The sequence below is a fragment of the Phocoena sinus genome, chromosome 2 (assembly GCF_008692025.1).
Source record: "Phocoena sinus isolate mPhoSin1 chromosome 2, mPhoSin1.pri, whole genome shotgun sequence".
Classification (NCBI taxonomy): Eukaryota; Metazoa; Chordata; class Mammalia; order Artiodactyla; family Phocoenidae; genus Phocoena; species Phocoena sinus.
Window position 1 is genome coordinate 102,499,067 of NC_045764.1, and position 21,015 is coordinate 102,520,081.

At 45.7% G+C, this 21,015-nt stretch overlaps 1 gene segment (V, D, J or C); it reads left to right on the forward strand.

Annotated features, from left to right (window-relative positions):
* The window catches only part of LOC116748980, a 277,671-nt gene that overhangs the window by 206,466 nt on the left and 50,190 nt on the right, over positions 1 to 21,015 (forward strand). Inside the window, 1 exon segment of the C gene segment in view lies at positions 13,148 to 13,216. Within this exon segment, the coding sequence occupies positions 13,148 to 13,216 (69 nt within the window).

Sequence of the window (21,015 nt, forward strand, 5' to 3'; positions counted from 1 at the left end):
CCCCAGGATGCTGTTAACCACTACGTTTCTAACTGGGACTTTTTCATCCTTGCCTTGGCTGAGCTTATCATAGAAGCCCCTTTGGATACCCACTCATTTCTGTGCCCCTCAGTGAAAAGGGGCACTACAGTGGGAAGTGTCAGGGAAGGATTCCCTAATCTTATATAATAACAACCCTTCTCTCCCGCTTGCAATAACCAGAGGGAGGTTTTGAGTGCTACCTACCATTCTCAAAACAAATCGATTAATTAACTTGAATGTAGCTGAAATGTTGCTCCATGAGGGAGTCTCTATTTACTACAACAGAAGCTCATTCCAGACAGCCATCTGGGGTTTAACTTTTGCTTACAATTCATAAGAGATACCAACTACCCAATGGATACCTCAAAGTAAAACTTCTACTTTCATGGCCAAATTAGTATCCACATTAGAAAGGCTAGGATCAGGATGTCCTAGTGAGTATTATGTTAGTTCCAGATGACCTTCGTGAAGTCCCTTATGCCTAAAATAGCATGAGATGTAAAACAAGTGTTTCCACGCTGACCTGTGTGTTCAGTTGCTAACTAGAGTTCAAAGAGCAGGCCAGTCAGCTACCATGTTTCCAAACTGGGTTGGATACTTACAGTCCTGCAGACACTAGCAATGATAATCAGAAAAGGCACATGTTATTCCATTTTTATTTATAATTCTCATCTCTCCCAGAGAAGTTATAAATTTTCTCCCAAAGTTGTTATATTCATCCTTCTTTTGGTTCCTTTATTTGTGACGTGTACAGAGATGAAATATTGGTTGAGATTCAAAAAACATCTATGAGATTTACCTTAAGCTTTGCCTGTCAGAGAGATTCTAAGAGCTAAAAAGATGGGAAGCTGACATTTGGGAGCTAGATTAAAAAGAAAACTCAATTAACCCCAAGGGGCAACGCTCAGCAGATGGTTATTTAGACATAGACACATCAACCCCGCAAGCCTAGTTGCTCAACTGGCTGCACTGCCCCTATCTTGGGCTTGCCTGGAAGAGTAATAATGACTTGCTCACCCCCAGACCTGTCTTGGGAAGAGAGAAATGTCAGCCTCCAGCCCTAAAAACTCCTTCTGAATTGGTTCATTTCAATAGAGTTTATCATTACACATGGTGTTCTGGAAGTCATAGAAAAAGTGTATTAGAAGCTTCAGCAAATGGAAATGAAATGTAAATTTAGATTGTAAATATAGGACTGCAGTAAATAGATAGCAGGAAAAAAAGATGAAGAGATTAGAAACTTACCACATTTCTCTAACCCTAAAGGGCCTGTTTCTATGAATAGTTTAAAATTATTGAAGAGGAGGGGGGAGAAGGAGAACAGAAACAAACAGATTTTCTCCTAATACTTTCCACTTTGCAAAATTGGAAATTATTTTTCAATCAAATTTCCCTGAGCAGAAGAAAGAAACCATGTCTGTTTTCAGACTTCAGGGTGCATGGGTGGGTGTCCTCTAGAACTGATTCTGAGGAGGGCTCCCTGTGGGAGACAAGTGCTGGCAATGTCTTGTGGGGGTGGGGGCGATTAAGTCCAAAAATAAGTCCAAATAAGTGTGCAGAGAAGACGGGGTCACAGGACAGGATTTCCCCTGGAGTTTCTGCCTTGACTTCTAACCTTTCCTGTCTTAGCCAATGGATTAAGTCCCAGATGAGCAGACCCTAGGATTCAAACCACCAATTTCAAGGAGGAAGCCAGCTTAACTTCACTCAGGAGACCTTGTGTATTCTGATTTGAAAGATTCTTTTAACCCAGCTGTTTTTAGGGAGAGCTCTGTAAAAGCTGAAGGATATTTAAAAAAAAAAAAGTTAACATTCTGTGAAGTGGAAATAAAGATGTTAGATGTTTGACTGACAAAGAGAATAAAAATATGGTACATGTCTGTAACTACTAAAGGGGACTTTAACTGCTAAAGGGGACTTTGTCAAGGAGGAAGAAGGCAGCCCCAAAGAGGCACTGTCCTAAACCTCCCTGATTTGTGAGATTCGGGCCATTGTCCCCAGCAGGCTCGGGTGCTGAGAGCAGATCAGGCTCCTGTTCAAGGGGGAGAGAGAGGCCTTCCGTGTGTGCAGTTTGTGTAAAGCTCTTTGCTGTGGTGCATCTCTGGGGAGTGCCGGCCAGAAGCTGGTATTCGGGCAAGGAACCAGCCTGACCATCAACCCCAGTGAGTATGAAAGGGTGAAGCCACGTGGGGCTCCCGAGAGCTTTATCCTTTCTAGACCACGTCCCAAAGCCTCTCCTGGACGGCACGTACTTGTTTTGCCTGGCCCATCATAGGGAAGCAGATTGGGAAAGACCAAAAAGCCCTCAAACTCCTACCTTGAATATGGCCCTGTAAAACTCCCTCACTCTCCTCCCCTTCTGCAATCGGTTTCCAGTAAACCAGAATCTAGTGTGTTGATGCGAACAATTTTAAGAAAAAACAGAGAAACAGCTTAGCCCTGAAGTACAATAAAATGAAAACTGTGTGAGTGCCAACCAGGGGTAGACAACGAGGGAAAAAGAAAAAGAGATAGTTTACCCAAACTAAGGTGGCAACTAAGAAAAAGAAAAACAATTTTAAAATTTGTAATAAATGAAGTATATATTTATCAGGGCTCCATTGCCCTCTGGAAGCCCAGCTCCTACCTGCAGCAGCTGCCTTCTGGGCATGTTGTCAAATAACCTGTAGTTTAGTGCAGGGTTGTGGGATCGAGACCATATTGATCCCCAGGGCCCTTCTGCAAAGAGCAGCTCCTGTTCATGTTTTTGTAAAGCCTCCGCTGACTGTGAGACTAGTGGAAGTAGCAGCTATAAACTGACATTTGGAAAAGGAACTCTCTTAATTGTGAATCCAAGTAAGTCTGAAGGGCCTGGTGGGGAGTGGGAGGGATTCAAAACATCTCTTTCTTCTGATTTAAATTACTTGTGCCCCCAAAACATCCCAGGTTAGTTTCCAAATCTAATGCTTGCGTTGGGAGGATATGATCCCCATCAGAGAGATTAGAACTCCGTTGTACAAAGACTAAATTACCTTCAGCCAAAAACATTCCTATCATCCATCTTAAATGAGATTATTGGTACAGAGAGAAAAATTGAATACAGGAGGCTGAGGGATTCAGCTAAAGCCAGGAAATGTTTGCCAAAAAATAGAGAGGAAATTGGCATATTGTGACTATGCAAATTCAGTAGACCAAATATAAATCTTCCTGATGTAGATACTAAAACTCCCCTAAATTTATCTCCTGAAATAGTGGGACCCTGAGATTTCATTATCTGCAGACAGATTTCTTTTCTTCTTTTACCTTCACGTTGCCTCTTTTAAAGGTTCTATTCTCCAACCCCAGTCTAGTAACTGAGGTCTCCACGGTGGAACTGTCCGGTTAACTCAGAGCATTTAACCCCACTTTTCCCTCCATTACCAAAATCATTGATTGAGTCACCATTTTACTTAGCTCATCCAAGGAAAGGGGAAAAAATTCATTTGTCCTCTGAATCGTGAAAATACTGCATTTTATCCTCTCCTTCACATGTACACCCACCCTTTCATAAAGGTAATAATGTGTGTTAAGTACTTGGAAAAGTTTTAAGTGCTATATATAACAGTAAGGAACTGCGGTTTCTACTGGCATTTCTTGAGATTCTGTGTTTCTGGTGGGCTTCTGAAAGTGGTGCTTATAAACTAACGCCAGGAAGACGGACTTGTTATAAAATTTGGGTAAATGGGAAAAACCTGTTGAAAGCCCCCCAGTCTCCTTTTGACATAAGCTAAGCACCCTGGTTGCTGAGTTTCATTTATTCAGATCTACTTTCTGTGATTAGTAGAGGACGCAGCACTGGGAGAGGCATGCTGAAAAATACAGCCCAGTCGAAGCTCTTGAAAAACTGGATCACTGGGGGTGTAAATGACTAAGTGATGCAGTGCATGCAGCATTGAAGGAGTTATTGCAGCCCTGGTAGCAGCTGGCTTGGAACGCCCTGGGCTAGGTCCTGCATAAAAGAACACGCAGTGTGGTTAGCCGTGAAGTTGTCACATGCAGAAGTGTCTTGTTCAGCAGGGGCAAAACCAGCACATGTCTGCAACAACAGAAATAGTGAATAACGCGTGATATTGTGGAATCCCTTGCATTCAGTACTCTCTGAGGTCCTAGCTAATTAAAGCTTCAAGGGGATTCGTGTGAACCTCCTGGGAGACTCAGGGACATCACCTTTTTGGGAGTGGGCAGCTGAGACAGGGGGCCAGACAGGAGGTGTTATCTTTGTTGTCTTGCTGGAAACACACTAGGGAGAACTCTGTGGTGGGTTTTCCAGAATGCTGGAGAAGCCGGGAGCCCCTCTCAGCACTCGGTGGGCCTCTCAGGGGACTGAGAGCTGTAACCCCTACACAGTAAAATGTAGAAGAGGCCAGCCTGACAATGCAAAGAAAATATCTGTGCAGGGCGAGCATCTTTCCAGAGCTCCTGACAGTAACTGTAGGCCAGATTTTCCATACAACCGACTCTTCTTCTGCAAGGTCTACCAAGGCAAGGCTGGAGTCCAAGGGACCTATGATTAAATTGTGTTTTCTTTCAATCAGCAGAGCCCAGAGGTTATTGCCACAGCAACACTTTGGTGCCGTCTGTTTGAGAGCTTTAGCTGATGGCAGGCATCCAATTTTGCTTACATCCTGATGTTTCAGTGGCTGAAGTAGGGTGTGGGGAGCTCTGTATACTGTGATGCTGGGAAGGGAAGAGCTGCGAAGTGTCGTTTGAATCTCTGACCACTGTCCTTAAAGCAGATGTCGCTTCTTCTTTACTAAATAATAGCCTAGTTTCCTCACCCTTTTCATGTTTCATGTTGACGCTTTGTTAGTAAGTGGTTGCTTGACTAGTGACAGTAGCACAAATTCAGTCACACCAGTTGAAGAGTTTAAAAGTTGAGGGAAGTTAAGGAGCTAAAATATTTGTTTTTTTATCTTCTTTGGAGATAGGGTTTGATCACAGGGGTGTCAGATAATGAGACTGCCTGTATTTGGCTACTCACAACATCTGTGGCAGCCACCAGACACAGCCAGGGAGACCCCTGGGCTTCCTATGGGTGTGAATGTCAGCAATGGAAGCTGTGTTTGGTCAAAGGATGAAATTTACAGCAACTCCAAATAATCATGCCAGAGCTTGCCTCTAACAGAGGCCTCAACTAGCTACTACTATAGCCGCTGGGCAGCTCTGTGAGGTCAGGACACCTTGGGTGAGACTCTAGGTTGACCAGCTGACCCGATTTGCCTATGATTGAGGGGCCTCCCAGAATAAAGGCCTTTCTTTGTTAAACCCAAAACAGCCCCCAGGATAGTTAATCACTGTAACAAAGCTTGGATGTAAACTTTCTGTGAGATACTGCTCACAGTAGTGAGTCATTCACGTTCAAGGCTGACTGGAAAGCTCAGTCAAATGTGCCCATCGTTTTCATTCCTTACGCTGGGGCACGAAAGTAAGCTCAGGAGTTGGTGTGTCCTGGGGCTGGAACCTAAACCTCACCAAATTCTAGCCAGCCTCCAGAAAGCTGAACACTCTCCTCACGTCTCCTTGTAATCAATTCATTGTCATCAGGAATGCGTGACACCTCGAAGGAAGGGGAGGACATGTCTTGAAAACTGATCAGAGAAATTGTCCTGAAAATGATGCTGTAGAATGGAAATGAGACCTTTAGAAAGAGAAATGCTGAACATGAGAAATCAGTAAGCCTCAGGATGGAAACCAGAGGAAATGGAGAGAGACGGGAAACAGGCCCTTGGGGGGATGCAGGAGGTCAATGTCCCAGGACCAGACGTGGAAATGGTTCTCTGACCTACGGTGGGAAGAAGCTCTCCCAGATTCAGACCACTTTGGGTGAGTCTCTTCTCCCCAGAATTAAAGAGGAAGTTGTCTGTGAGCCTCTGGAGTACCCCCGGGGTTCTTGCAAAGGCTTCCATTGCAGTGTTACCACTGGTGGTGCTGGCTATGGAAAGCTGACATTTGGACAAGGAACCACTTTGACTGTCCATCCAAGTAAGTGTAACAGGACACAGCAGCATACTGGAAATTCTGGAATTTCACCCCTGGTGTTAGTTTTGAGAGAAATGTGTGTTGCCTAGGAACCAGATCCTGCTTGAAGTTAACCAGTAGCCTCCAGGGTCCTATCTCTTCTTTAATCTCAATATTCATAGATTCCTTTTTGGACCTTGAGCCATTGGGTCTATCCCCCTGCTGTTGAGTAAAGCCAGTCTTGTCCCTGGAAAGATAGAAAAGAATCTTTGCAGCTTTCAGAAATGTCTCTGGAGATGATGCCCAACTTTGGTGGCAGGGGAGGGTGTCACCCTTTCCAACACACTCTCCTGAGTAACCCATTCTATACCATTCCCTGTCAGGAAGTTCTTCCTTACATCAACCTTAAATTCTTCTTGGTGCAGCTGAGGCCATTTCCACTGGTATCATCCAGAGTGAAGAGGGATAATTGAGAGCAGAGGTTAAATAAGTCCGTGGCATTCAGTTCAGAATGGGTTTCAAATGAAAGCGGAGAGGGAAAAAATGAAAACTGAGCAGGAATCTGAGGTCTTATTTCTAATCCCTCTGTGTTCCCTGCACTTCTCCTACGGGTTCTCTAGATGCAAAAACTACAAAAAGAGAGGAGACAAAAAAAAAGAGATGGAAAAAAATACACATCCACTGTGTCCATTCCTATCACTGAAACCACCAGCCAAGGGATTACAATTAATTCCAAAGAGTTTCAGATACAGGGCTTACTACCTTTCTCCTCATGGTGACTTGTATCCTTGCTGATAATTAGAGCAGACAGAAAGATTTGGCTTTGGTGTGTTTGCTGCTGCACCCCACCAGGAAGAGAGGGAAACTCTGACTGTTTTTCTAAGATTCTTAAAGTTCCTTCTGTCAGTCGTTGTAAAACTTCCCGCTGCAGGGAGAAGCAAGGCAGCTCTGAGAAGCTGATAGTTAGAAAGGGGACTTGACTAACCGTGAAGCCAAGAAGCTGGAAAGACCCAAACTCACAGTGTCCCCCAGGTATTCTTGCATTTTAGGACTTTTTGTCCTTTCCTTGCAAGGATGCAAATGGAGTCGAATGGAAATGGATTAAGGAGGCTGGAGCCCCGTGGGTGCTCAGAAACATAAATGGAAGGAATGACAGACAAGAAGGGGGAAACATTAAAATATTAAAATGTAGGAATATGTCTTTAACAGCAGCGTGATAAGACTGAGATGGTGAGGAAAGTGTCAAAGAGAAGGGTGACATCATCCGATTATATTGCAGGCACTGTTTTCATAGGCTCTCAGTTGATGGCAGAGTCCTCCCATGCCAAAGGGATGAGAGTCCAGGTCTGTCTTTGCGTCGATCAGGCAGACAGCATAGTCCCTACTTTGCATGTGGGGAGGGGGCAGGGGGGAGATCTTCTGGTATCGTGGCCTCTGTCTGATCCACTGAAGAGCAGTGTCAATTCGTATCAGGTGGGTGTGGAGCTAGAAGTACTGCTATAAAGCTGAACGTTGGCTTGTTATGACCATCTTGAATGTGCAAGATGCCTCCAAGAATAGCCTGGGTCTAATGAACAAGGGGTAGGTTGGACCAATATTGCCCAGTTTTTGTTGAATTTCTCCAAGCCCAATACTGTGGGAGCCAAAGCTGAGATGTTGACATTTGAGCCTGGGAACCCTTTGACTGAGATATGCCAAAGGGCCAACACCACCTTCAGAGCTCTGCTTTTACTGTTAGCTCTTCAGCAGTTGTCATTTCAGCAAAAAAGCATGCACTTGGAAAAGTCAGCTCTTCATTAGCCAGACAAATGAGGATAACATATTGACCAGTGATAAAGAGTAAGGAGCCCAGATCTCAGCCTCTGAGATGCTGGCATTTCCAGCCCTTTAATCACGGCAGCCAGGGAACATATGCTGTCTCAGAGAAGGCAGATCGATGGTGCCTAAGGACCTGATGTCACCAAACTGGGGCCTGGAGATGATGGAAATGAGATGTGGATCGGGACATTGTATGGATGGGGGGATAGTAGAGAAGGGAGAAGGAGACGAGGGAACTCACTGATGCTTTTAAAACCCTCAACATGTCAGAAGTTGCAGTGACCCCAAGGTGGAGAAGCACGTGTTCCTAGCAAGTTTCCTACCATCCCCTAGAGCAGCGGTCCCCAACCTTTTGGGCACCAGGGACCAGTCTCGTGGAAGCCAATTTTTCCACGGACCTTGGTGGGGGGGTCGGGGGGGCGATGGTTCAGGAGGTAATGAGAGCGATGGGGAGCAATGGGGAGCTACAGATGAAGCTTCACTCGCCCGCCGTTCACCTCCTGCTGTGCGGCCAGATTCCTAAGAGGTTGCGGGCCAGTAGCAGGGGTTGGGGACCCCTGACCTAGAGAAGGGTGACATCACTCTGACCCAACTGTGGCCCAACACTCTCAGATCCTGTCCCATAGGTACCTGAGATGCCTTTTGAAGTGGCATCAAAAAAGACTGGGGTCTGAGATCGCTAAGAGTCCCCTGTCAGTTATAGTGAAGGGTCGGGTGGCTGTTTGACAGCTACAGCAAGCTGACATTTGGGCAGGGGACAAGCTTATCAGTCGTTCCAAGTAAGTCCGCCCGTGACTCTGCCTGTGGAGTGTGGCAGGGCTAACTGTCACAGGCATGGGGCTCAAATGGCTGTGCAGGTGGCGTGGCGGTTGAAGACACAAAGCTGAGGGAATCAAGATGTATTAACTGTGATCAGAAAAGAAGGTCAAAGAATGGCAAATGTAGGTTTAGTGCTTAAAAGGTAGCATAGAGAGCTTGGGGTCTGAACATGGCAGTTTGAAAAACAAGTCACCAACCTGTGTTCTCCCTCCCACCCCCTCACTGCTCATGGGGGACAAGGTTGGGGGGGTGATGAACAATGGACACTGCCTAACGGGGTGTTAGGGAAATGAGGCAGGTGGGAAAGGAGCAAGTGATCAGAGCCTCATACTGGGTTAATCCCAAGAAAAGGAATTGTTCCAGAAATTTCACAAAGAAAAGCCTTCCCAGAGTTAAAAGATGTAATGAAGAGACCTAGTGAAAATGCATTTCAGAATCATGTGATCATCAGGAGAGAAATTAAATCTTCAGAGGAAAAGAACTTTTTTTAATGTCCATGCATAAAACAAATGGGCCCACACCTTTAATTAGACAGCCAGCCGCACACAACGCATGTTAGCCTTCCCCTTGGTCCCCTCTCAGGGGGACTCAGTCCCTCCAGCCGCTCATGTTCACAGCTGCTCTAAGCCCTAAAGCTCGTTTCCACTAATGCCCTTGCCCCTGCACCTGCACAGGGAAAGAGACAGTCTGTCTGTCTCTCTGTCCCTCAGGTGGGGCCCCAAGTGTCAGCAGCGGCTCTGTCTTCTGCCTGGTTGTTGTTGAGCTTCCTATCACAGTGGAACACTGGCAACCAGAACTTCTATTTTGGGAGAGGGACAAGTTTGACAGTCATTCCAAGTAAGTCAAAGAAAATTTTCCATCACCTTTGTGTCGAGCAAAGTCTTTAAATTCCAGAAAGAAATCGTCAAAAGTCTGCTGCTCTGTTTCTCTAAAATAGGTAGAATTTCATCTGGAACAGAGCAAAGAGCCTCTCCCGTCCACCCCAAGAACGATTTATGCCATGACAGGTCTTTCCTTCCCTGCCTGGAAACCCCTGGGAGGAGGGGGTCAAACAGTGTCAGCTGCAGCCATGCCATCCCCTGCAGCTCGCCCCTCATACCAGCACTGACCAGAGGAGCGTGGCCCTTTTTGGCGCAGGCCACAGGAGCAGAGAATGAGGGGCGAGCCTCAACTGAGAGAAAATAGGCCAGAAGGCTAGAGAAGGGAAAAGAGGCAACTTCAGAGAAAGCTGAGCTATGGAATGGTATAAGAGGATGAGGAAAGATGGCAGGGCTGTCCAGACTCATCCTGTGTTTAGACCCAAGGGATTCACTGACAGCACCTGAAGAGAGAAAGAGGATGTCTAGTCCTCTCTCTGAAGAAAAATTTGACAGAAAAATCAAAACAGATCTCACAGGTCAAGCCTCTCCTAATTATAGCTTTTTTCCCACTTTCTCTCAGTGGGTCCGGCAGGAAATGGTATGAAGGGATCACTGGCGGCTTTGATGGTGAAGCATTGGGAGGAGGGGGTTCACAAGAAATGGGAGGGAAGGGCACAGTAGGGTTCAGAGAGATTGGAGCCATGGTTTTTGTAATGACTTAGAACACTGTGTGTCTAACTACGGAAACAAATTAACCTTCGGGAAAGGAACTAGACTCACTGTTACACCAAGTAAGTACCTCATCCTTGGTCAGCAAATCAGTTATTCTTTAATTTCCAGGTGGCCTATGTAAGATTCTGGAGGTCATACTAGACTGTGCAGGCTTACGAGGATTTCCATCTGTCCTTTTTCATAACTGGTTAGAGATGGGTGTCAGCCAAATATCTGAGTTTTCTGGGGAAACTCCAGTCTTGAATATTTAATTCAAAACTGGAAAATATGATTCACAATTCTGTTTTTGCCGCTGCCATCATGTGCTAATGTGACATGTGAAGAGGATTTAGACAGAATAAATGCATCTTCACTTTTATCTTGTATGATAATTTGAACTTTGAGTACTTGCAAGCATTTGGAAGAAATGGTTGAAACGTAGGCTATCAAAAAGACAAGAAAACCACAAGACCCAGAGAGGCAGGCAGACAGAATGCCAGAGAGTATATAGTTTTACAAAGTTAGTCCAGTGTGTGTCTCTCTTTGCAGATGGCAAAGGTATTTTGAAAGGTGCTAAGAGCTGATGCTCTGGGTGGGGCAGAGCAATGGGACGCTGAACACTGATCCCAAGGGGAAGGCTTAAACGTGGAAAACTCGGGGGGTGGGGCGGGTTCCCCAGTGGAGTTTATCAGTGTGACAGCACATCTGCATCTAGTAAATTACAGTGTGGATAAGGCACACAATTAACTGCTAAAAAAAACTATGTCTGAAATGATAGATAGATAGATAAGAGAGAGACAGACAGAAAGAAAGAATGAGATAGATACTGGGTATATATACACAGAGTAGAGTAACATAAAAAGCATGGGGCAAATACATTTCTTGCATCTGAAATTAAAAGCTGTGGAAAATCTGAACATGTTCACTTTGTAACAAAAGACAACCTCACAAACACTGGAAGAGCAAGAACTGGACAGATGGAACTTTTCCAAGTCTGAATTTCTCAACTGTCTTAACCATTCAGTTACCTAGAGGAATCTTTTTCTCTCCTTTCTGCATTAGAAATTAAAGACATGAGTATTGAGGGCTTGGATGGCTCAGACTCTTGTAGTAAAAATTACATTATAAAGCACCTCCCAGCTAGGCTGGATAAAGCACCTTTAGGCATCAAAGCCTTTTTCTTCTCTGTCTGGAGAAGATAAGGAAGTGGTACTCTCCCCACTCTGTCTAGGGACAGGGAGCTCTGAGGGTGTCATAGGGTTACAAAGCAAGACCGTGACAGAGCTGAGCTGTGGGGACCTAGTAATGGTCAGTCTGCTCCCTGCCACAGACTCCATAGTAGCCAGAAGTGTTCAGGGGACTGTCCCCAGGTGAAAACATAACACACCCAGTGAAAATGCCACTCTCCTCTGTGCCACCAAGAGCAACTCAGTAAAAGAATGCTTTACCCAGCAGGGGACAGTCAGAGTGGCTCTAATCCAGCTCAGAGCCCCAAATACTCGAAAACTGTATGTGGAAGCCGGCTGTAAAGAGTTCATTTCCAAGCAATGCTTCCAGAAATTTTTACTCATTGGTGATTGCTATGAGTTTTGAAATTGAAGGACAATCACAGCAGAGTAGAAATGTTTGGAAAAGGTGAGTCTGATTGGGATTAATGAGATGAAAGAAAATTCTGGCTAGGGGGCTAGAAAAGCACTGAAAGAAAAGATACACGGAGCATTCCTTCAGAGAAGAGTTGTAGCATTTATTCTAGCCCAAGGAGCAAAGAGCAAACACAAGCCAAATTCCATACACAATCGACCTTTTCACACTGGGAAGTTTCTGTGATCATTCCAATGTCTCTGGCTTCTTGGCCAAATACCAGCAAGTCCTACATGCAAAGAGGAACAGTCCTCTGTTTCCAGGACCGAGTCACTCACCCCCACCACACAACCACGCCCACAAGCTCTTTTTGTAGAGGAGTTTGATGCTGTGTGAATTCTGGAAACACACAGATCTTTGGCTCAGGAACCACTTTGACAGTCAAGCCTCGTGAGTATAGAACACACCCTAATCCCAGTCTGTGTTTCATTACAAATCAAATAGACTCTAGTTTAGAAGGATTTGATTCTAAAGAGAGAAAAAGTGAAGTTTCAGGAGCAACACAAACGCTTTATTAATGTGATTCACTTAAGAGTTCCCATGCATTGCCTTTGAGAGAGTTAAACACACCAATTAACTGGTGTGACCTACAGCTTTAAAATAGAACTTAAATTTTTTTTTTAATGTCAGCGTCTCTGTGGAACCACACTGCTTGCCGTTTGGGTGTCTAGACTTGCAAAATGGAAACCTTAGCCTGTGGTTTTGAGCTGAGGGATTTATCCTGAGCCTGTAACTTGGAGAGGTGTGAGGGAAGATGCACACTGCTTGGTTTGTAGAGCATTTCGGGATCAGTGTCAGGAGGAAGCCAGGCAGACAGGTTGGTGACGTGACCCTCGTGACAGATGTCCGCCCTGTTTCTGTAAAGCTGCTGACAACAGTGAGAAGAGTGGCAGCGGAGACAAGCTGACTTTTGGGACTGGGACGCATTTAGCAGTGAGGCCCAGTAAGTCTGAGAGGAAGGTGAAACATCTATGTCTCTGCCTATTATTTGTTCTAGCCTAACGTTTGAATTGTCCTGTTTTAGATGCCAGATATACAAACCATAACCCCTTTAAATGTGTGTGACTGAGGGCCTCCATCCTCTCCATCTTCTATGTGACAGGGGAGCATTTTGTGACCTTGTCGGCTCTCATGAAGAAGTCAGCGCTTTTACAACAGCAACAAGGGAGGGGAGGAAATGACCAGCAGGTCCACCCAGGGCTACAAGCTGTCCCTGGCTTCAGAGTAGCTGTAGATAGAGGTTCTGGAGGTTCGGGGCATGGGTCTCTGGCAGAGGGATTTATGTAAAGGGTTGACTCGAGGTGTGAATACGGGAGGAGGTATTAACAGACTCACCTTTGGAAAAGGGACCCAGCTCATCATCCAGCCCTGTAAGTGCTTCCACCTGGGAGATGGGGATCTAAATGCAGACTCCATGGGGACATTTCCAAACCCTGATGATGAGCCTCTGGTACCACTGCCACATCAGCACGGTCCTAAGCACCCAGAAGGCTTTGAGCCATGTAAGTGCGGGAGATGATAGTCTGGAGGTCTCCTGGGTGCTTTTGTGAGTGTATTTGACTCCAAGGACATTACTGGGGGTTCTGGGCTCTGGCAGACAAAGGATACCACTTAGAACTGAGGCATGAACATATAAGGACCGTTTTGTTAGCAGCACCTTTGCAATGAAAATGACTTTAATGGGTGTTGTGGGCATGGCTGTGTGGATAGAGGTTTGATTGTTTCTCCTTTTCTGTCTTCATGTCGTCTTCTCTGCCTGACTTAGGGCCCTTAATCATTTGATTTTCTGAGTCCCAATCATTCATCAAGTTCTGACAAGAGAGATTCATTAACATAAAACCCAGAAAGGGAAAGAACAAAGAGCTCAATTCCCAATGTCTGGGGAGTTGAACTTGACAACTCCTCAGCCTTCATTAACTAGCCAGCACCCCATGATCAGGTGAGGTCAAAGAGGGCCCCAGGCAGGTAGTACCTGGTCAGAGCCCTGCTGCCCTCATAGGGGTTAATGCTGCAGAGTTTAGGAGATGGGGATGGATCCCTGAGGGCTTGCCCAGGCTGCCCATCCATGGGGAAACTCTGAGTAAGGGAGTGCAGGGTGGAGACCAGATGGGAACTCCAGTGGCAGGTTTCTGTCATGAAGCATCTCACAGTGTAGCCATGGGCAGTGGCAGGAAACTCATCTTTGGGACTGGAACGAGACTTCAGGTCACCCTTGGTAGGTAACAGGAACCATGAGGTAACAACTGTGTGTCCTTTAAAACAGGGGTGCTCTTGGGGGGAACATCCTAGCTGGAAGTAGTCCTACCTTCATTCCAGTGGGAGGGGGTCTCACTGAGGGGGTACCTGCATTCGATCAGTATCTGTGTTATTCTTATTTCTACCACTGAGGCTTTCCTTTCCACCTGTGACAACAGAATTCTCCCTGCTTCAAGCCTCTTCAGTCTTCATTACTCTGTTTTCTTTGGAGCAGCAGGTTTGGGAATTAATTTATCATCAGGATTTTCTCACTCTGGGCAACAGGATGAAAAGGGTTCTCAAAGAGGGAGTAGAGAGCCCTGCTTCTCCTGATAAAATTTCAGGGGTGATGTGTACAAATGGGAGGAAATGGGCTAGAGTGACCTTCTAATGACTGGTTTTGAGTAACTCTCAGGAAAGTTGCTTAACGTTCTGCACACTCAACTTCTGAGGAATCGTTGGGTTAGACACTCGGTGGAGTAAGACAAATACTCGGTCCTCTGAAAACATAATGAGATGTCCACCCTCTCCCCCAGTGCACTGCCACGTTTCATTATTTACCAATTACAAAAAAAACTACATGACAATTAACATGAAATTACATAAATGAGTAGTCTGAGTATTTGGAACCCATAACTAAGATGCAAATTATCAACAATCTGGAGCGTGCCACCAGGCAGTACCTTATAAACAGTGGTCCCTGAAGACAGACCGTGTGTTTGGGCATGATTTGTTTGTGGCATGGGTTTATACATGATTTGGGAACCTGTTTGCAAGCTGATTCTATGTCTCAGAGTGCCAGTTTGGAATCTGGATTAGCTGTGCTCAGTGCACTGAAAAGTGCCCACTTGTACAGCCTAGAAGCATGACAAATGGCCCCACTCCTGTAGGAGAGGAGAATGGGACTGCTGTGTTGTGGTCTCTGTTGGTGCCTCTCCCCCTTCCGCCTGCCACGCTGGGAGCCTGGCTGCAAGCTTTCCCCAGGAGGTTTTTGTTAGAGGGTGTACTGCTGTGGCAATAATTACAATGACCTACGCTTTGGCGCAGGGACCAGACTGACAGTAAAACCAAGTAAGTGATGGGAGCGGGTCAATCGCCAGGGCTGAGTGGAAGTGCTGTTCTGGGCAGTTTAGTGAGATTAAGATACTGCCTCTCCCAAGAGGGTAGATGCACTTAAGTTTCTTTGTACCTGAGCCGGTTGGAAGTGTGTTCGTTGATGAATTCTGGCAATCCTAAGAATTAGGTCATGAAGAAGTAGAAATTTTCACTGTCAACCCTCACTGGCTCCGGATATATAAAAATGCTAATGGTAATATGCAAAACCCATATTCTGTGATAAGACCAAGTAAAAAGATGGAACAACTCAGAAAGCAGGTTTTCCTCAAGAAGACCCCCTCCTCTCCAAGAGGAGCACAATCAGCTCCTTTGTTGGGGGTTTTATGGGGTTTTATTGTTGTTATTCTTTGCAAAAACTATGAAAGTAGCATGGCCCCTAGTCCCCAGAATAGCCACTCTCTGACCCCCTGTTGACCACCTGTGCTAGATGGCATGTCTCTGCCTGACCTTGCAATTGTCCCACGTGTCTCAGGCATAAGTCGGCCATCAGAGCCCAGTATTCTGGGAGCAAAACTGGTGGTTTAAGATCAAGCTCAGATCTATCTGCACAGCCAGCTGCTATTTTTAGAGAAATGTCCTTTCCCTGCCAAGGAGCTGGGAGCTGAGGCTGCAAAGTGGTGAGACTTCCACTAGAAGAGAAAGTGGTCTCACTTGTTCTTTCTCCGCCTCAATCCTTCCCACCCACTGATTACTGTGAGGCCCCATATGACTGTGAATTATGGAGGCAGCCAAGGAAAGCTCACCTTTGGAAAAGGCACTACACTCCCTGTTAAACCAAGTAAGTACTGGCGGGTTTCAGAGATTAATCAGTGAGTGCAGCTAAAGCACAACCCAGAGTGAATGAGAAGAAATTTACCAACCTCATTTCTCTGTGGAGTCTACCCACCCTTCACCCACGAGCCTACAGAGTTTCCCTGATCTAGGCCCTTGGCTGTCCTCAGCCAGATGGGCACTGGTCTCTGCTGGACATAGGAAAACTCTGGGCTTCATAACATGTAACAGGGCCCCCTCCCCAGGATGGCACTTCTCAGGAGTGATCACCCACCTCACTGTGCTGAGTGGGTGACCTTCTCAGCAATTGCCTCATGGAAGAGGACCCTGGGTGACCCATGGTCTGTGTGACTGCTGGGTGATAGGTGTTTAGACATTAGATTTAATGGAGGATCCCATGAGGAAGAGAGGCAGAGTGGCTACTGAGAGGGGTGTTTTATTTAGGGAAAATGCACTGGGGAACGCTGGGTATGCATTAACCTTTGGCAAACTCACCTCGCTGCTGGTCATACCCAGTGAGTTATTGTGGTTAACTCATTATCCTTTCTGGAGAGAAACCCAAAGGGACGTGTTGAAACACGGCTGAATTTAATTGCTTCGTTTAGCATGCAGTTGTTAACTATGTCAGATGTGTGAGCAAGATATGAATACATGTTTCCCTGGTGGCTGGATTTGGTTATCAGTTCCATGGGCAGTTTGATAAATTGTATTAATACTGTAGTCAGTGTTTCTTGAAGGTCCACAAAGCACGTTGAGGCTTTGGGAAAGAGGCAGAGACAAGAGGCAGAAAAGCTTGGTGATAGAAACAAACCAATGAAAAGGGAGGCTACCAAAGCAGCAGCACGCAGCCACGGAAGCATGTCCTTAACAGATAAGTGCTAAGGACCCAGTTGCGCCTATGCCGTGTCACCTGGTAGAACTGGAAAATCTAGCAGGTGGACTGAGGGCTTGGGTGAGGGGTGGGCAGCAAGAGCCACAAGCTCCTCGTGGCTTTCCTCTGCTGGGAGAATAGTTGAACAATCAAACTGTCTCTGGAGAGAGGACAGCCCTCTATGGGTCATATCCATGGAAGCCCCCTCTTCACCCCAAGGACAAAGTAGTTCCCTACATGGACTTCTCCCCTTCACCCAGGCTGGCCAAGTCAACCCTGTGGGAGGGACAGAGAATCCCCGTAGCCTGGAAGCCTCCCCACTGCCACTGGATTTCCTGTGACAAAGCAGAATGTTTATCTGAGTTGTGAAGCTATCAGGGAGAGGGGAAGAGAGATGGATTACAGAAAGAAATACTGAAAATTTACAAGCTATCTCCACTCTTGCAGAGTTCAGTGTTTGGGGGTTTTGGTTTTGGTTTTTTCTGTTAGAATGACAGAAAATGGGGTGCTTTCCATGCAGGCACACTATTTGCAGTAATGCCTGCCATCTGACATTTCAGTCGTATTTTGCCCACCACCCTCTGTGCCCAAACCGGGTGTGACAGTAGGTAATGGGGCTGATTTGTTAACAAATAGAGTTTATACATTTAAATGAGTGGCTCAGTCAAACCATTCAGCCTGAAGCAACACACGCTTTAGTCCCCTCACCGCCACCCCCCACACCCCCCACCCCTGTCCATTGCTAACCTCCTCTTTTGAATCTACCCTCAAAGGGCCCAGAACATTCTTTTTGTAGCAGCCATGATGGCTTTATCTTCTGAAGGTGGATTTCATTTTTTTTTTTTTTTTTTTTTTTTTTTTTTTTTTTTTTTTTTTTTTTATGCGTTACGCGGGCCTCTCACTGTTGTGGCCTCTCCCGTTGCGGAGGACAGGCTCCGGACGCGCAGGCTCAGCGGCCATGGCTCACGGGCCCAGCCGCTCCGCGGCATGTGGGATCCTCCCAGACCGGGGCACGAACCCGTGTCCCCTGCATCGGCAGGCGGACTCTCAACCACTGCGCCACCAGGGAAGCCCTGGATTTCATTTTTATTAAGAATCAAAAGGCTTTCAGAGCCATGAGTTATAAATAAAGGAGGGACCCAAATTAATTACTGGTACTATTTTGGTTCCAAAAATGAGGCGTGACTATAAAATAATGTCCTTATTGTATATGTGTGGCCCATAAACTGACTCTCAGAGAGAGTCCTAAAGGGAGTACTTTGAAGGGTTCAACCATCATTTAGATGTTTAAATCCTGACATGTTTGTTAAAACAACCTCTTTACTTAATAAACACACTTAAGATAAACATAGCATGAGATTGAGGAGGTTTTGCAAGCCCAGACCTAATCAAAGCAAAAAGACTTTCAGTATGAACTGAGATATTATCCCAAGTAAATCCCTTTCAGAAAAACACGAGGTCAAAACCTTCGTATGGAGAAAGTGCATACGATATCCTGCTAATTGACAGCAAAACTACACCAAGAAATGGTAACCCTATGTTGGTTTACGTAGAGCCACGTAGCACTGTGACTCAGAAAACTACAAATACGTCTTTGGAGCAGGCACTAGCCTGCAGGTTTTAGCAAGTGAGTATTACAGGCAAGACAGACATTTTAAATGTTTTTGGTGTCTGAGACACCAAGGAAGGTAAAACAAGGGAAATACTAGCTATGGAAGCAAAAATTACGGCTGTCTGAAGTGGCCATTCTGGGTCCATCTACTCTGGACAAGCAGGACAAAGGAGAGCTTGGAGGCTTGCTGGAGTGAACTTACCACCAATTTCATAAGAATTATATTAATTATTAGAAAATATTTATTAGCTAAAGACTTTGAGAGACTCCTCTAGACACGGGAATTCTTTTAAAACTGTACCCTCATTCCACATTTTTCACTCGCTTTTTCCTACCCCTCTTTACGCCTTTCTCCCTCATCCAATTCAACGCTTCACCTGGGCATTCATGTTTTGAGAAAGCATCCTATCCACTTCTTAGCCTGTCACTTAAGGCTCTCTAAAACCTGGGCCCTTTCTGTTCTCCAAATCTGTTTCCAGCTCTTCCCTTTCTCAAATGCCTTGCTCCAGGCAAACTGGACGCCAACTTCCCCTGAATGCTTACACATGCCCACACCTGTACCTGGTGTCCATAAATCAGACACCATAGACCCACCACTGAAAATAGACTGGCATACATGAAACAAATTGTTTCTTAGCCAGCACAAGTGTCACCAGACTTAATTTCATAGGGACAACTTGAGAAACTATATCTCTTCTTAAAAATGAAGGAGGCTTGGGTAAGAGATCCAGCAGGCAAACAGCAAAGTAGGAAGGAAGGAGATGCTTCTGTAATGGGTGTGGGAAGGAGGAAAGACATTCTTGGAGGAGAACAACACTGACTGAATCCAAGTAGGAAATTTATGGGCTGCCAAATTCCCTGTATATTTCTTGTTTTCCTTCTGGAGTGGTCCGTTCCAAATTATTGGTTGTTAAGCCCCTGGTCCCCCAGATGGCCAGAGGGTGGGGAAGAGGGAGGAGACCGTGCTGTACACTCAGCAGTGGTGCCTATGGAGTTTCCTTCTCAGATTTTCCTCAAGCTACCTCCAAATTAAGAGAGGTTCACAGAGGCTTGAGAAGTACTTGCAAGCTTTCAACTGTGCCCTTGCGTCTCTGTCCTCACTAAGAGAAAATGCTCAACCCAGACATTTAAGGGCACATGGAGCAGAGTCAGTTGCACCAGTTTTCCCATAGCCAGCCTACATCAGTTTATAGCTGGTTGATTCCCAGACCCAAGAATCAGTCCAGCCAAAATGAAGAGAACTGCCCAGCTAAGCCCAGCTTAAATCACTGAACTGCAAGCTCATGGTCTAATATATGCTTATTGTTTTAAACCAAAAAAATTAAGAGAGGCTCAAAAGCATCACCTTGACAGGATGGGAGAAGCTACCTGTAAGAGAATGATTTCAGGTTAGTCCTTGAGTTGTGCTATCTCCCGGGAAAAGGACAGTGAGAATGGAAAAGTCCCCACTGGGACACAGATAGAAAGTAGTGAAAGTCCTTTTCCTGGTGACTGTCTAAGTTGGGGATGAAAAGGTCTGGAGCTGGAGTCAAGGGTGAACTCCAGGGCTGACCAGCGCCTGTGACTGTCTCTGGTTCTGTGGGATGAGAAAAAGTGGAAATCCCCTTAGATGCTCCATAACCTGGACCTAGGTCAGAGGTGTCTGGCTCCAGCGCCCTGAAAGGGTGGACCAGCATGCTGACCCCTCTTGCCGGATAGGCAGTTGCAGCTGCCCTCAGTCTCTCCCATTGCAATGACAATATCTCTGACTCCTTTGGCTTTGGTGTCGTGAACAAAAACGGTTCCTACTTTGTCCAAATGAGGTACATGATCTTCAGAACCCCTGGAGAATTATTGTGTAAAACACCAGAGGATAGCTAGGATTTTTGGCAGTCAGTATGCTGGGCTTATGTGGGAAAACTCCTTCTTTAGAATATTTAGAAAGAATATCCTCCATTCATCCAATGTGGAAACAGTCCTGAAATCCAGGCTGGAGCTAAGATTCTGTGCCAGGTTATTACTTAATATTCTCTGTGCTCATGGTATCGCTTCTTCCAGAAGATCTTTAGGGAAAACTTAGTTCGGTTTCTAGGAGGTTTTTGCTGAGCTGAAGATCACCGTGTGAATAATAATGCAGGCAACACGTTCACAATTTGGAGGGGGAACAAGGTTAATGGTCAAACCCCGTGAGTACCTCTGCTGAATCCGTAATGATTGCTCTGATTTCTAAAGGAAGCCATAGCACTGAACTTCATCTGGGGGCTGTTTTTTCCACCCAATTTTTTTTAAGTTAATTCTAATCATTAATCCTAATGATTATACAGTGTATATATACGCCATACGTATATGTGAAAACGGGCACATGTGTAATCATCTGGCACAGGAACAAATAATCTGCAGAATAACAGATCCCTTGTCCTTTTTGTCTTAACCATTTGGGTCTGAAAGTCTGTGTTGAACACAGGGATGGCTGAGCACTGGAGTGAGAGAACCTTCTCCAGCGACTTTGTCAGGATTTTGCCATGCCCTGCTGGCCTGGTGAGGGGACAGCTCGGTCTCGAGGTTGGGGGCTGAACTATTTAACC